Below are 14,331 nucleotides of genomic sequence, written 5' to 3' on the forward strand. Positions count from 1 at the left end.
ACTAAAGCTGTGTAGTTCTCCTCAGAGATCAATTTGGTCAACAGAAACTTTTCCTCCACTCAAGGCTACACTTTTCACTCCGAGGATCAAAAAAAGTACTTTTTTTTGTGTGTTTTTAGACTTAAGATGAGAGCCAGGAACAGTGCATCATGCAGACAAATAAACCTAGGTTTCAGCATGCTTTCATTATGGATACACATAAAAAAAAAAAACAGCCACAAGTAAGATTGAAGGCAGTGAAACAACATTCGTTCACCTGGCTGTGGACACTAAAGGTTGTTTACACCTATGAGAAATAATTGGATTCCCCGAGCTCCTTTTTGAGCGACGCATTCAAGCCTGCGAAAGTAAAACTGGGGTGTCAGGGATGTTTCAGAGGGGCGATGTAGCCAGACACGACCTGATCAAAGAGCAAACACTTCGAAGAAATTAATTCAATTAATCCCACGCAGGAGGAAAGCAGGAAAGATAAACAAGAGTCTGCCGCCACTGTGAAACTCAGTAAACTTCGAGTCATGGTCATGCTAAAAGGAGTGTGAAATCTGTTTGTTTGTTTTTGTTTTTTTAGATAAAAACAGTTCACATTAATAAAGAGGAAACAACACAATATCTGTGTCTTTAAATAAATGCTTTGCATCATATTTTCTGAGCTAAAGTTCAGTGTACTCACAGTGGATTTTAGCCTGAACAGTCAAGATGTGACACAAATACAGAAGATCGGTTTAATTTGGGGAGGGCTTAAAAAAATATTGAAATAACTGTTTGGAAATTACAGACATTTTTATATGAATTACAGTGTTTTTCATTTTTTTTAGTTCCACATTTTCAGAGCTTCAAAAGTAACTGGACAAAGTGGCATCGTTTTAAATTTAAGGATTCTTTTTGATGCGTGCTATTTTCAGCTGTCACAAGTGGTCTCCACACCGGGTGGCCTTCCTGATTCAGCCCCAAAGTAGATTTGTGTCTCCACCTGCAACTGGCAATCTTTTGCTTGCCAGTAAAATGTGTTAACCACCACACTGTGGAGCCAACATAAGGAGCAAATATAAGGACTGTTTTTAGTGCTTGGATGAAAATCTGGTGCAGTCAGTGACAGCCTGGAGTGTAGAACCCATAAACATCACCAAATGCTCTGCCAGACCTTTACTGTCCTTCAGTTGCTATTTGTCTGTGAGTCTTTCTGCCTATCTTTTGCATTTAATAACTGAAAAGCTGCTCTGTTGCATTTGCAGGATGCTTTGGGTCGTTATCCATTTGAACTGTGAAGCACTGGTTGATCAGTTTTGCAGCATTTGGCTGAATCTGATTGGAGACTACGGCCCTGCATGCGTTACGATTCATCCTGATACTTCATATCAGCAGTATCATAATCAATAAACACTAGTGACCTTGCTTCCACTGGCACCCATACACACTCATGCAATAACACTGCCTCCACCGTGTTTGTCAGATGATGTGTTGTGTTTCAGATCATGAGCCTGTCAGTCTCCATACTTTTTTCTTCCCTTCATTGTGCTACAATTTAATCTTGGTTTCACCTGTTCAAAGATGTTTTTCCAGGACTGTGCAGACTCTTTTAAATGTTTTCTGATAAAATCTAATCTGGCTTTCATGTTCTTGAATGTAATCGGTGGTTTGCACCTTGTTGTAAATCCTCTGCAATTTGAGTCGTCTAATAATTTGCTCCATTCTTGATTGCAAACTTTGAGAATAGTTAACCCACCTCCTTGAGAGGGTTCTTCAGTTGGTTAGATGTTGTGAAGCTGTTCATCATAGAAATAATTCTGTGATCATTCACCTTTTTCACTTCACTTTTGATGTTGCTGAGCTGGCTGGTGAATTCCTTCTTTTAAAGCACCAGATTTTTGACTTGGACATGTTTCTGCCATCTCTCTTGTTTCTTTTGATCTTTCGTCCTAATGATGGCCTCTTTTACTTGCATCGACAGCGGTCACATGCAAGTTCAGCACTGGAAGTGTATCTGTTTATCTTGTCATAAAATAATGAAGGAACGGGCCTCATCAGGCCATGAAACTCCCTGTCAGTCAATTTTCTGATTACTTTTTTTTTTTTTTTTGCTTTTTGACATTTCTTTTTTTTTTTGCAAATCTCTTTTAATTAGCATTTTTTTTCTTTTAACAAACAGAAAATACGTAAAGAACATTACATAGTAATCAAAAAAGTAAGAACAAGACAAAAACAACAACGTAAAAAATTATAAAGACAAAAAGAGGCAGTGGAGGAGTTCGAGTGAGTAGGAGATTAGTTCGGCCGCAGAAACCCCATTACAAGTTAGAATTTGATCATAAAATTAAATAAAATTTAAGATTCCTATGTGAAACCAAAACCTTCATGTTGAAAATTTGTAGAGATTAGAACGTTTGTCCACATAAAGGACAGTAATATCGGTTTCCGCCAATTTTCTGATTACTTTTGAGCCTCTGAAAATGGGAGAGTGTGTATAAAAACAGGCTTTAATTCCTAATTAAAGCTGAAACTAACTGACTGGTTTAAAATCCCCTGTTGTGGTGTAGAGAGGCAACATTGCAAAATTACAAATTTGCATAATTGTCCAAATACTTACAAAGTTTAAAGATTTCCACCTTATCTCTGCTTGAAAATGATGGACAGTCAGACATAAGTAGGACACAACCATCCAGTGTTTAGATACAAAGAGCAGCTCCAGTGAAAACCCCTTTCCTCGGTGCTTCCCCCTCTCAGCCTCTCTGTCCCACATGGCTGCTGAGAGCTCAGTGGAGGCTGCAGTGGTAACGTGCCAAAGCCTCGTTGAGGAGTTGTCTCCAGGATCTGCCTCCCTGAGAGGCATCGGTGACAAGGGCCTGATTGATGCCACGGTAAACAAATGTCAGGGGAGCCTGCCAGCTTTGGCTGCCGCTGCTTTGGGTGCGAGGATATAAGGAGGCGGAAGCAGTGAGATTAATTTGGAGGAAGGGGGGGCTGCTAGGATTGCGAATGTATCAGAAAAGTCTTGATAGCTGGCGTGTCAAAAGACGGAGGAAAGGCTTTTGTGGAGGCAGAGGGTTTATCTTAATAACAAAAGTGAGTGTCTCTATTGGATCGGGGCTCTTTCTCTGTGAGATCTTCAAAAGAATAGATCTTCAGAAGCGGGCTCGGGCTGCAACAATGCAGACACAGACACGGTGCACATTAAACTACCGGGAGATGCAACAGAGCGACAGTCTTAATAATTAAGAATCGCTGCAGAATTAAACAGAGAACAGCTTCTGCTAACTCCCAGCTCACCCCTGACTCCCATCAGGGTTTAGGGTGTACAGTCTAATGAGCAAAAGAGGCAATAAAGCTGTCACCCAGCACCTTTTTGTGTGCATACTGACAGGCTTAATATCTTAAATCAATGCGGACAAAAGACTCCTGACGGATAAGATCAAGTTAATTTCAGACTGCAGGGGCAAAATTATTAAGCTGTCAATAGCGTCGTAGGTGAGGCGAGCGCGGCCTGAGCGGAGAAGAGACGGGGATTTAGCAATTATCTCCGGCGAAACAGGCAGATTCATCTGCACCGTTTGTCGTTTTGCAGATGATAAATGTGTTTCATTACACGAGTTCCACAGCACTGAGGGAATAAGCGAAGGATTCGGGAGGGAGATGATTCCCCCGTAGAGTTTCAGAAATAACAAAATCTTACCGTCTAAATAAAGCTTTCTTTCTGACTGACACATCACTGGGGAACGAGCTTCCTCCTGCTCCCCTTTGCTTTAGGCTGCATCCCTGTTTCTCGCCCCTCTGCTTTCTTATTTTTCCTCTTTTACTCCTTTTCATCTGCGCGCACTTTTGTTCCGAGCTCGTTTTCCTTCACCTACCTTGAGCTTAATAGCTCCTGGGCACTGTGAGCAACTTTAAAATCAGCCTGTTATTGGTTAATTGGTCAATTTTGGGCGTCCTTATGGCCAATTCTCTCCCGCAAAATGAAGAAAGACAAGGTAGCAATTTACATGTAAATTTCCCCAGCATGCAACCTCGGTCCAAGGTGGCGCCTTTAAATTACTGCGTGCTTTCAATCAATACTGTGAAAGGAGGCCGGGTAATTCGACGTGCAGGACAGCTGCTGTTTTTATGAGTGTCTCTGAATGCCTTTTATAAACACATTGATCGCCCTTCAGATTGTCACAGCCTCATCTAACCATCCTCGCTGCTCTACCCCTCACAGAAAGTTTCCTTTGAAAGGCCACTGCTGGAAACGATGGCCCTGTCCTCACACTAACACACACAAACACTGAAGGAGTCCTCACATCTTTAACAAGCCCGGGAAATCAGAGTCAGGGGAACAGATACAGTGCAGTATGTGTCTAAGTTTCTCGGCACCAATTAGAAAGCTATCACTATGCAAGCTTAATGATGGCGACCATGGGGGAAAAAACAAGTTGTACTAAAATATAGAATATGCTAAAAGCCGTTCATTATGAGCATAAATTATACAACAGCTAGTTTCGAGTGGAAGCGCGTGGGAATCCGTGGCTACCTCTCCGGGGCAAAATAAGCCAGTGTCACTTTTTAAAGATAGAGCCATTTACAACCAACCTAAGGAGTGATAATATCATTAACTACTGGGGATTAAAGTGGCTTTAAGTATTTTTAGAGCTGCTCCACTTTAAACCATTTGATGAAGCAATGGTTTGAAAGCTGGAAGCAGGAATGTGAAAGTGCCCAACATTGTTCTCTGCTTTTTCCTTTTTGTCTTTTTGCACATAACAATGAAGCAGTAAACAAAAGGCTCCTGTCTTTAAAGTGGGACCGTTCAAAAAGGAAGAACTGAATAAAACCAAGTATGAATCGGTGTTTAACCAGCTGGAAAGGCTTCTCGCTTCAAATCAGACTCATCCACCTATTAGTCATTCGCTGTCATTTCTAAAACAGGGGCATTTGGGACCTTTTTGCATGGCATCCTGCTGAGAACTATAAAGCAACACAAAGCTATAATTGTTTTAGCTCACAGCAAAAGAAGAAGGAGTAAAAAACTCCTTTGCAGGATTTTCTGCTGAAACTAGTTGGATCTCAGCTTCCAGCACACAAGTGTTACTCTTATATTTCGTGAGTATCTGATGCTGCTCTCATGAATCAGGTCCCACCGCCGCTGTCGGAGATCCAAAAGGTCTTCCCATCATCAAGCCAGCGCCGTCACTAGTGGAGCCGTTTTCTCGCTCATGTCCCGGGGTGAGTGTTCAGCGCTGCCTGTGCGCCTCGCCTCACACATATGTGATGACACGATGGAGTGAACCGACACCCAGCCTCCATTTCACCTTCAGCCAATCCAACCACCCACAGCAACAGCCGCAACAAAGACACGAGTGGTACTACTCCTACAGATGTGCCAAGCTTTGATTTTTTCCCCTCTATATGCCTGCTGTAATCTTCCTCTGCACTCACTTCTTTTGAATCACACTTTTAGAAAGAAAAACTTTAGTCTTTTGGTGCTTTTTTTTTTTTGCCCCCTCCGGCACCACATGCAGCATTATTAGAAATTCTGCTCTGCCTTCCTGCGGACATGTTTCTGAATCAGCCACCTCCCCCACACTATACTCAATATCGATACAGTCCACTTCACATTTCACCCATACACACACACACACACACAGACACACACGCAGAAAGTGATACTTCCCTCAGTCGGATCACAACTAGCCACCCTCAACATGTAATTTCATCAATCTTTCATTTACTGTGTGCCTCATCGGAGAACTCGTGTTATATCAGCCTGCATGACAAGCAGCTGTCGCTGTGGCTCCAACTTATTTGGCATAAATTAATAGTGAGTATATATTATGGATGAGACATGACCAAAAATGAATAAAAAATAGGTCAAAAATGTACTAAATGTGTGAAAAGTGACTGCCGATTTCATGTCCTCCCCAAAAACAATACTAATAATAATAAAAGTCAGCTCATTAGGACAAAAGTGGAAGATTTGACAGTTATGGAAATTCCACCAAAAGCTCCAGCATGCCCAATAAGCCGCTCATTCTGAAATCTTTACAGAGTGCTTAAAATCTGTTAAGGACCAGCGCTGGTCACTGCACATAAAGCATTGTGGGGCCACTACCGCGAGCCCAAAATCAAATCCCATCAATCCCAGTATCTGTGATACAGCGGGACTGCAGATATTTCAGGACATCTGGGATTTTTAATTTCCTATATTACTTCAGTTTCTTTTCATAAGACATGAAGTGAATGTGAGAGACACCTGTCACCATACAGGTACAATTACATAATTCTTCATTAGTCATAAGTGCCTACTCTTTAATACAAATGCTGTAAAAACTGATGAAATGATGTACGGCAACATGCTCAGTCAGTGTTAAAGAACTGAAGAAGTAAGTGACAAAGACTTGAAGCATGGTCGTTTCCAACCTGTCTACAGCAGTGACTCATGGGTGTTTATGAGGAAATCATTAATTCAGCAGCTTTGTGATGGTTCTATTAGTTATTTTCTACTCTGACTTTGACTGGTGTGTTTTCCTGAAAACTGAGAATGGTATTTAGAGTTTGATTAGCAATGGGCCAAGCGGTTAACAGCGATAAATCACAAACATTCATCTGCAGGGCCGGTGCTTAAATGTTGAAGACAGAATGAAGACAGAATAAAGTGCTGCAAGTGTAATGCTGTGTTACAGTCTTTGCATCACAGTACAGTGATGTTTTACAGTAAACGTTGTTGTTGTAGTTTACAGTAGCTGTCAAAATAACAGTTTCATGCTGGTAAATCTAGCTTGAGGGATGTACTATAGATACTTTATTGGGAGCTGTGTTACAGTACACTCTTATTTTTCTAACGTTTAAATCTAAATGTTGGAGAAAGAACTAACTGGGTATATTAACCCTGGAGTTTGTCTGATATTTGCTTTGCTGAAAGTGATTGATTTTTTTTTTACCTCTTGCTGTTTTGCATTGAAACACAATATAATGCAGAACGCATTCAGAAAATTCAGCTTGCACAGTTGATTAACGGGAGAAAATACTTAAAGTGCTATTGTTTTGCTGAGAAGGGGGTATTTATAGAGTATTATTGAATATTTAGGACCTAATGTACAGTATATTTTTCCATTTGCCAAAATGCTCAAGGCCAAATAAAACTTCTAGATGTTTCCTCCATGCACAGGGTATTTTTAACAAATTGCCAGGAGCATCGGTTGTGTGTAGCATCACTGAGGGTACTGTTAACCTTTATCATAGATACAGAGGATACAAACATTTCTTGTATTTACATATTTTTTTATATCCCACATAACATTTAGTCAATCAGCAGACTTCAGGGAGCCAAAGCAGAACATTAGGTTTAACACGCTTGTGAACACCTTTTCTACAGAACTGTATAAGCCATAAACCAAGCAATTAATCTGCAACAGACCTGCAGCGAGGATGAGTAAACCAAACCATGCCTTCGCTGGCCGTGATGGATTGTTCTATGGCTGATTGGTGAATTGATTCCAGTGAAAGTAATGGTTATGAACTGTTAGTGTCCAGCTCAGACTGATTCCTTAGAGATGGTGCACAGACAGCTGGTCTGCCTAGCCTCAGATTTGGGAAGGCTAAATATTTCTCATTGCCTGCCAAGAGAAATATTTAGCCTCCCCTTTGGCTGGCAGATAAAACGCCTGATGGCCTAGGTGGAAGGTGTGTGATTAAACATGGATGCTTGGAGAAATGTAGGGCTCAGCGGTTAGGGCTGCATGCACCTTACACGATGGGAGATTAATATGTGGCAGAAGGAGCATGACAAAATATGCTTCAAAGTGCATCGCGCTCTCGCTCTCCTGCTGTTTGATTTGAAGTATTTTGCGATTCGCCACACTCTTTCATGTTTACAGAACATTTAGTGTTATTCAAAAAGAAAAAAGAAAAAAAAAAAAAACCACCCCTCTTTGAATCAGGTGGGAGTATTGCATGCTGCGAACGGAGAGAAAACAGATAACCTGGAGCACTTCCCTGTGCTGACATGACACTAAAACACCTAATTAACATTTGTGGCTGGCTGTGATGCAGACACATGAGAGGCTTTTACCATTTCCATAGTGAATCAGAATGCACGCAACAGGCTCCAGTGCACCAACATGCTGCATTCTGCAAAAGAGGACAAAAATATGGACTTCTGTCCACAAAGACTGAATCATTTCACCATTAACCTTTTCTGTTTTTTGCCAACTCACTTCTCCAGATCTATTCCTTCTTCATTAGAGAAGATAGAAGTCAGTGACAGTTGAGCTCCATGGAACAAAAACAATAAAGATGAGTTTGGATCATTGCATCATTTACAAAATAACTTCCAGTTTGCTTGCAGTTCAGATCACACACATAATTGATATTTGCTGACAATGTAACAGGAATGGCTGTGTACATTTTGACTATTAATCCTCTTTCATTCCCTCAGCTTTTACCCCATCGTCATGTATATAAACAAGCACCAAAGTTAGTGTTTTAAGGAGGCTGTCAATATCCTAACTCAAATCTTGCAATGTTTCAGCACTAACCGAATCAAAGTGAGGTGCAAGGCAAGGTTACTCCATGTTCAGATCAATACAAGAACAAATTTTACAAGTTTCAGTTTCGTATTTGTAACAGGATATTCCGCTCAATGCGGCCAGATCTTTTCTTTTTTTTTAAAAAAAAAATAAAAAATTTCTCAGAGCAGGTTAGTAAACGTTCAGCCAGAGGGATGGAGAAATCTATATCTGACTTAATGTGTTGGTGCTGATTGTTAGAAACGTGCTCTATCCCACAACATTATCAGGAGTACGTAAAACATTAACGTCCCGTAGCTACGAGCTTTATTAATGACAGTTACCTGACACTGGGGTTTCGGGGACCCACTTGGAGCCCGGGTGCAGAGACTGAAATACTGTGCGCACCTCCTGGCAGTTTGGCACGTGTCCGCCGGGAAGGGAGAACAGCTGGAGGAAGGCGCACAGAAAGAGCGCACTGTGGACCGGTGAGGAAGCCATGGCTGACGGGCAGCAGCACTCAACCAAAGCGGACAGAGTAGAACAAGCAGCGGTAAAGTTCAGCGCGCTGAAAGTTACAGAAGGATCCAGCGTTTGCGCTGATGAGGTGAAGCTGCAGCTCCCGGCACGGCTCTGATCAGCATCCTTCTGCTTTCCTCTTCTCCTCCTCTCAGAGTCCGTGCACCCCTGCAAAGCTGCTCTCTCGGGCTTCTTGGCGAAGCTACACGGATGCCGAGAACTTATGACTCCCTGTTCACTTGCAGCAGCGAGTGTCATCTCTCCGCACAGATAGATGAACGCCCCCCACTGAATCCATGTGCGCGCTCCTTAAAAAGCGCGCGCCACGGCGTGCTAGCTGCGCTTACGGAGAGCTCCTCTCAGTGATGCGCGCTGACACAGTGGCCCTGTGTGGGCGCTCGAGTGGAAATATGAGGGGCTTAATGCGCTGCACGAGCCGCTTTAGATTAACCGTACGGGATTTAACTGGGGCGCATCACTCGTGCGTGTCACTATACATTTAAACCAGTGTTTACCAGGAGCTGCACACAAAACACCAAAGACATGTATGAGCGGCAGTTTATTTTTCATCCACATGGAGATTGTTCATACAGACAGCTGGTTGTGCACGAAGCACAAAACTCACTGTTACATTATACAGATTTCTTCATGTCAGTTTAAAATGAGTCTTACTTTCACTCAGATCTACAAGCATTAAAGTTGAGATGGTGCCATCTAGTGTTCAGTGTGCATGTCAACAGCAAAAATGTTGCCCAACAGACAAGGACAAGATATTAAACTCTGCAGACTGAACAGTTCATCAAGTCAGAAGAGTTTTGGGAGTTTTTACTTGTACAGAAATTAGTACAATCCAATAAATGCAGGACTCGATATCTGGCTGATAGTGAAACAAATTCTCATCTATTCACAATGTTACGTGTTGAAATTTAAATCATCCATCTTAAAAACAGCAAGTGTCACAACACCAGAATCACAGCAGAAGTAGAAACAGCAGCAGCACCAGCTCATCTCGTGCCTGCTGTGAAAGGCTTTCAGTCTTTCAGGTGCTGCTCAGGACAGACAAAACACACGCGTGTCGCATTTCTGAGAAACAGAGAGCTTTGCATGGATTTGCACAGCAGAGTCTTTCAGAAGCTGAGCGCAAACCATCAAAACTCACTGTAAGCCCAGCTGAGTTTAAGTGCTATGAACAGGCGGAAAGGTGACCAGCAATACCCCAAGTGCACAAACTGCAGTAGATGAACGTTTACTACCTGCACTGTGAGCACTTTGGAACTGCCAGGGACAACTGTGTTCATCTCAAGGAATGAAAAGTCATGAGGGAAGATGTCAGAGGAAAGACCTGTAAAAAAAGCACATGTGACAGACACCGACTGCTTTTACTTTCACACTTATACAAGATGATTTTTTTATTTTTTTTTTTCTTTTAAATGGCCAGCAACCATTGCTTCTAGTGTCAGTTTACACCATGTTGAAAGCATAGTACACACCACTGTACCCGACTAGCCAATGTACTGCTTTTAAAAAATAAAAATAAAAAAAAAACCAGCACAGCTGAGATGTTCTCAGTTATGCTTCCAGAATTCAGAATCTTTTACTATACTCAAACTTGCATTGGAGAACAGTACACTGTACACAAATATTCTCTTAAGTCAACATGAATAACTGCATTGATTATTGGCTTTTACAATACTACAGTTCAAACTTAGATAAAGACAGATTCTTTTGTTATTTATTTATTTTTTTAAAAAGGTGGTATGTCAAGATACTAATAAATTACCATAAACTGAATATATCAACTCTGTTACATGATGAACTTCACATATTATAGACTGCATTTTAGGAACTTTACTACAATTTTATTTAAACGTTTTATCTTGCAGTGGGTTCCTACAGCTAAGACAAAAGCCAAAGAAAAGGGGTTCTGCTTGAGGTTTCCTCTTGTTAAAGGGGAGTTTTTTCTTACCACTGTCGCCAAGTGTTCGTTTGTGGGGGGGGGCAATATAAAGCGCCGTACGCCATCTTGTTGATTGGGCGCTACACAATTGAAGTGAACTGAAAAACAAGCCCTCCAGACAGAAGGGGCAACTAGGGCAGTAGACTTTGAATACTTCACTAACTACACTAGATGCACCTTAGCTGGAGGACCATGAGGCAAAAAATGGAGTGAAGTGATAAACTGGATCACTTCCACACACCGCCAGTCTGCACGATCTGCAAGGAAATCAAACAGAAAATGAATAATTACTTAAACGGATTCTATTATTAAGACTGGATACATTTGTTGCCTTTAAGTGGTATAGGAAACTCATTAACACCAACGTGCTCTATATTAGAGTTAAAAAGAAGTTAAACATGATAAACGGCGGTTTACAGGCACGACATTGCAAAAAGGATGGTCACGTTGCCATTAGCCCTGCACTGACACTCAAAAGTTACAGTCCAAGAGATTCTGATCTGTTACACGTGCACACACTCCTTCACATTAAAGGAAATTATTCCGTCTGCTCATTTAAAAATCCGATTAACCTGTGCAACACTGCATCAGATTTAACCACCGAGGAAATCCTTTAACTGAGGAGTTACAACGGGCTGCCGGAGGTATCGAAGCTGTTCTGCAGCGTGGAGAAAACATGGAGATGTTTCCCTTTGCACCAATGTGAAGTCTCATTTTTCAGAAATAAAACCGTGAGAACGCCTCACAAATGATCCGACGTACCCAGAGTTTTGCATGAGTGCAGGCCAGCTTTGGTACTCCACATTACCCAAAGGTTACAATCAAGCCTTAATCTTCGATCGAGCCACACCAGTTCTAGAGGTTTCTCTCCACGGTATCAGCACGGCCCACGTGTTTCACTAAAGTTTGGAGAAGCAGGAGGAAGTTTAAACCGACGCTCCATTTTCCAAAATCATATTTCAGGATCCAACATCGGAGGTCATCTTTGTTCGCTTCTTATCCCTGAACTAAAAGTTTCAGAAGGCCGGAGAGCAGAGCAGAGCAGAGCCCAGCCCTGCTCTGCTCTGCTCTGCTCTGCTCTGCTCTGCTCTCACGAAGCGGCGCCAGCGGCGTCTGGTGCTGCCCTGATGAGCGCATGGAGTCCCTCAATTAAAGAATAGCACTCAATCAATCTAATGACGCAATTAAGACAATCAGTGCCGGCTGCTGAGCAGTAAGAGGGTTCATGTTTAGGTGTTCGCGGATTAATAAAGAGATCGGCCTTCATTTGCGACCTGAGCAAATGCACTTTAACAAGCTATTGTCAGCCTTCGTGTGCAGATTACACCAAGACTGAGTAATCCGATAGATTCAATACTGCCTCACACAGCGTTCAGATTAATGCGCAGGTGGCGCCGACAAACTAATCAACAGCCGCATCAGACTTTATGTCCAGACCTTATCAAACGTTTCTATTAGCGCAGTTGTCAGCACACGGCTTACCTCTGATCGTGTTGAGCTTCATTCAGTCTAATGGGTGTAGTCAAACCAACGGGGGCTTCCCATAAAGCAGAAATCTCGCAGTATCTCTGTGGATTTTCCATCTCAGTGTATTCCTTTTACCGCCCTTCAGCGCAAAAAAAACAACAACAAAAACAAAAAAAACTTTTGTCATTCATGAAATTGTAACAGCATCTTTTTTTCTTTCTGTATTTCTTCCTCTTTGTGGGGGTGGGGGCAGGAGCGCAGGCGGATGTGCGTCCTTAAATCCACTCATAATCAATGCACTTGTAGATATTTGGTATCATATATCTACAAGCTTTCCTCTGAAGCGACATCCGCTGGGGAAGAAAAAAAACAATCTGAATATGAAACCTGAAGTGAGATCAGTTTTATTGACCCACCTCACTCATCCATTCACTGCCGTGCTGGCCAAAGAAACCCAGGAAGCTTGTGACCTATAACCCCAGTAAAACCCTGCCCCCACATAGCCTTCTGTGCTGTCCGCAGCCAGGATGTCCCTCCTCTGCAGTCCCACACAAAACACCATTTAATAAAACTCTGTTTGCAGCTGTCAAGCAGAGGGATGCACGGCCTTTCCAAAGCACGGCGGCACTCCTCTCTCCACCGTGGAGCCGAGCTGCAGTGTTGCCTTACTTTCCGTCTTCTCTGGTTGAACTTTGACCTAGTTTCCCAGGCTGTATGTGTGTTAGAAAGCCTGTGATTGGCTGCGTAAAGAGAAAGAAGGCCCCCAGCTGCCATTTTATTTAACTCATCTGCAATACGTGATTGATGTCTGCACAGACACAAGAAAAGGGATCATCATAGAAACACAGAAAAAAAATTGCAGAGTACATTGTGTGCATTGGTGGCAGCAGCAGGGTGGCTCAGTGGTTTACACTGGTGCCTGTAGGTGGCTCGGGGTTACCCCCGCCATCGAAACTGCGCCCAACTCCAGCACAGATAAAGTTGCTCCTCCTGCCGTCGCACTGCCTGCTACACGTCAGAGGATCAATCAAAATATCGATAGTATTGATACCAACGATGGTATTGGTATCGGATACATACTTTGTTTCTATCCTCAGAATCAGTCATTCTGAATCAGAATTTGCAAACTGATGATGATTCATCTCATAAATCACGATACTACTGCCCACTCCGCTTGCGATACACCCTGCTCTTTTACTTAGAGCCAGCTTGAAGAACGCATGCAGATGTGGACAAAATTATTAGCCCTGCTATGAATTTTAAAGTTTTTATCAAAGAACAGAAAAACAGAAAATAGCATTTTGAAACAAACTAGTTTTCTTTTCTTTATCTCATCAAGGTGGAAGGAATCACGAACAAAGAAGGTTTATGTGAAGATTTTAAAAGAAAACCTCAAGGAGTCAGAAACAATCCTGGGTCTGGGTCGTCTCTTTATTTTCAAACACAACAACGACCCAAAATTTGTCGCTCCTGGTGAAGAACTACCTCCAGAAGACCAAAGTAAAATTCCTGACTGGCCGGCACAAATCCCTGACTTGAATCCCACTGAAAATCTCTGTGTTGAACTGAAGACCAGGATCTATGCTGGAAGACCATGAAATCTGGAGGAGCTTGAGAGATTCTTTGAAGGAGAATGAGCTGGAATTGTTCAGGATACGATGTTTTGAAAAGCTGTGTTAAAAATTTGCTCTGTGTAGCAGCACTTGAGAAATACTAATACAAAACAGCCAACAAGCTCTGGGTGGAAGCTGCCCTCTTTTGTCCTAGGAGCTGAGAGGAGTGACACCCAGTGCGGTCTTCTGCTGCTGTAGCCCATCTGCTTGCTTTGCGCATTTAGAGATGCTCTTCTGCATATGTTGGTATGTAATGATCCATTAGTTTAGTTACTGTTGCCCTCCAATCAGCTCAGAGCAG

General features: G+C 42.3%; 1 protein-coding gene and 1 long non-coding RNA gene across 2 annotated transcripts in view; both read right to left on the reverse strand.

The window, feature by feature from the left end:
• gpc3 (glypican 3) overlaps positions 1–9,342 on the reverse strand; it is a 134,382-nt gene extending 125,040 nt beyond the window's left edge. The window contains exon 1 of the mRNA XM_040016280.1: positions 8,819–9,342. Coding sequence (XP_039872214.1) covers positions 8,819–9,251 — 433 coding nt within the window. The 5' untranslated portion in view covers positions 9,252–9,342. The remainder of the gene's footprint in view (positions 1–8,818) is intronic.
• Positions 9,343–9,415: 73 nt separating this feature from the next.
• LOC120723925 lies at positions 9,416–13,564 on the reverse strand. The gene is made up of 3 exons (XR_005693834.1): positions 12,834–13,564; positions 12,433–12,556; positions 9,416–11,207 (listed from the first exon to the last, which is right to left on the reverse strand). It is a non-coding gene; the product is annotated as an uncharacterized LOC120723925 (long non-coding RNA).
• Positions 13,565–14,331: the final 767 nt, after the last annotated feature.

This window comes from Simochromis diagramma, unplaced genomic scaffold (assembly GCF_900408965.1).
Source record: "Simochromis diagramma unplaced genomic scaffold, fSimDia1.1 OVJJ01000685.1, whole genome shotgun sequence".
NCBI classification, from domain to species: domain Eukaryota; kingdom Metazoa; phylum Chordata; class Actinopteri; order Cichliformes; family Cichlidae; genus Simochromis; species Simochromis diagramma.